This window comes from Nerophis ophidion, linkage group LG11, assembly GCF_033978795.1.
Source record: "Nerophis ophidion isolate RoL-2023_Sa linkage group LG11, RoL_Noph_v1.0, whole genome shotgun sequence".
NCBI classification, from domain to species: Eukaryota; Metazoa; Chordata; class Actinopteri; order Syngnathiformes; family Syngnathidae; genus Nerophis; species Nerophis ophidion.
In genome coordinates this window covers 16,472,933-16,475,432 of record NC_084621.1, presented here as the reverse complement: position 1 = coordinate 16,475,432, position 2,500 = coordinate 16,472,933, and the positions used below count along the sequence as shown (strand labels likewise).

Here is a 2,500-nt window from a genome sequence, read left to right as displayed (position 1 = left end):
ATGTTCTAAAACTGTTCGACAATTTGCTTACAAATTGGTGACCCTCACCCCATCCTTGTTTGTGAATTACTTAGCATTTCATGGAAGCTGCTTTTACACCCAATCATGGCACCCACCTGTTCCCAATTAGCCTGCACACCTGTGGGATGTTCCAAATAAGTGTTTGATGAGCATTCCTCAACTTTATCAGTGTTTATTGACACCTTTCACAACTTCTTTGTCACGTGTTGCTGGCATCAAATTCTAAAGTTAATGATTATTTGCAAAAAACATTTTTTTTTATCAGTTTGAACATCAAATATGTTGTCTTTGTAGCATATTCAACTGAATATGAGGGTGAAAATGATTTGCAAATCATTGTATTCTGTTTGTATTAACATTTAACACAATTTCTTAACTCATATGGACACGGGGTTTGTAGTTATTGGTTTCCAGTAACTAACCCAACACTGAAGACGTGACACTTACTGCATGGAAACTGTGGAAGGTACGGCCGAGGGCAGCATGACTCCGCCTCCGCTTTCCACCAGCTCGATGGCGTGCTTAAACTCCAGCTTGTGGTAGAAGGCGATGAGCTGCGGCTCCCTGGAGCGCTCGCCTGCAATCAGGCACTTCTTCACGTACTTCTTGTTGAAGCGGTTTAATCTGGGAGGACGAGAGAAGAGACGTTGCAAACTACCGCTGGGCCTCCGCTAGAATGTGCCTTTCAGCTCTTTGCCATGAATGACAGGTTTTGATGTGTGGATATGATGCATACTTGTCCTTCCAGTGGTGATGTCCATAGTGTCCACAGATGTCCTCAATGCCGGTCAGGAGGTGGTCAAGGAACTGGACATGAAAGAGAAGAAAGTCTGCTTCATTGCTTATAAGTCTCATACTGAAACATGTCAGAACAATTGTATCTAAGTTATCACCAAACTCTGTGTTTCAACGAGTTAACGGGGAGAGGACAAAAGCTGTCTTTGATCCTACCAAGAGGAAAGCTTGTAAAACTCCACTGTGTAGGATGGGAAGCAACATGAAGGTGTTCTGTTTCTTTGATGTAGTGTAATCCACAGAAAGATTTTGTCTTGACCCGAGAACTACAAAAGCGGAGAGGAAGCAGGACCAGTCTCCCCTCCAGGCGACGTTTTCTTTGAACTGTTCTGTGACCGGGGGCATGTATATTGTACAGTATTTTCTATTTCTATAGTGTTTTGTATATTATACAGGATTGCTTATTTGTATTGGATAGTAGTCTGTTTATTTCAATTGTTAGTTTTTTCCTTTATTACCTCTTGTGTTATTTATTTCACCCCATATCTGTTCCCACTACCGCACCTTAAGTTGGAGTCTTTGATCTTGTTATATGCAAATATAATGACAATAAAGTCTATAGGCTGTTTACGACCTTTTCTTTGAACTGTTTTATAACCTTCTCTTTGAACGGTTTGTAATCAAAGGTGATGGCTGTTTACGGCCCCCGTCCCTTAGAAACAGCTGTTGCCATGTAATCAGGGAAAGTCCAAATAAAAGAGGCGTACAATCTTTCGTCAGAGCGTGGTGAGACTGATCAAACAATCCAATCCGCTTTATTTAAATAGCACATTTAAACAACAAAATGTTTCCAAAGTGCTGCACAACAATATTAAAAACATTTAAATACTATCCTGAGCTCCACCAATGACTGAAAAAAAATAGAATAATAATAATAATAAATAAATATATATAAAACCAATATAAAATAAATATGATTAAAAACGATTTTAAGGGTGAAACCAATTAAAACAGTAAATATAAATCTAAATTTTAAAACACAGAGGGCAACAAAGGACTACACGACTCACGTAGTGTTAAAAGCCAGAGAATAAAAACTGGTCTTAAGACGAGACTTAAAACACTCCACTGTGGGAGCAGTTCGAATATGGAGGGGTAGAGCGTTCCAGAGCTTAGGGCCGACCACAGAGAAGGCCCTGTCTCCCCTGGTTTTAAGTCTGGTTTTGGGCACCACGAGCTGGAGCTGGCTCTCGGACCTCAGAGCGAGCGCAGGATTGTAAGTTTGGATGAGGTCCGAGATATAATGAGGTGCCAGTCCATGTACAGCTTTAAAAACTAAGAGCAAGGTTTTAAAATCAATTCTAAAATGAATAGGGAGCCAGTGCAAACTCTCAAGGATTGGGGTTATATGCTGGCGTTTCCTGGCCCCTGTTAAAAGTCCTGCTGCCGCGTTCTGGATTAACTGCAAACAGTACAGTGTCCAGACGTCTCTCCTCAATTGAGCCAAATTTAATTCTGTCTCGGTTTGATTCCTTGCTTCTTGTCTTGTTTAATAAATGTCATCAGTGTTTGAACCTAATAAAATATGATTAAAAGACTGTGGGGTGAGCTGAATGGGCCATCTGGCACACTCGGAGCGCTCTTGCAAGGAAGACTGGGCAAATAAAGCAAAGTTAAGATGTTTCATAATGCTGAAACTCATATTGTGAAAATTTGTTTTAAAATTAATTGTGATAAAACACAA

General features: G+C 40.2%; 1 protein-coding gene across 2 annotated transcripts in view; it reads right to left on the bottom strand.

Moving 5' to 3' along the window:
* Positions 1-2,500, bottom strand: part of slc9a1a (solute carrier family 9 member A1a) — an 88,658-nt gene that overhangs the window by 9,568 nt on the left and 76,590 nt on the right. For both annotated transcript variants that reach the window (XM_061915169.1, XM_061915170.1), the window contains exons 7-8: positions 758-828; positions 469-645 (exon numbers count right to left, since the gene is read on the bottom strand). In XM_061915169.1, coding sequence (XP_061771153.1) covers positions 469-645; positions 758-828 — 248 coding nt within the window. The remainder of the gene's footprint in view (positions 1-468; positions 646-757; positions 829-2,500) is intronic.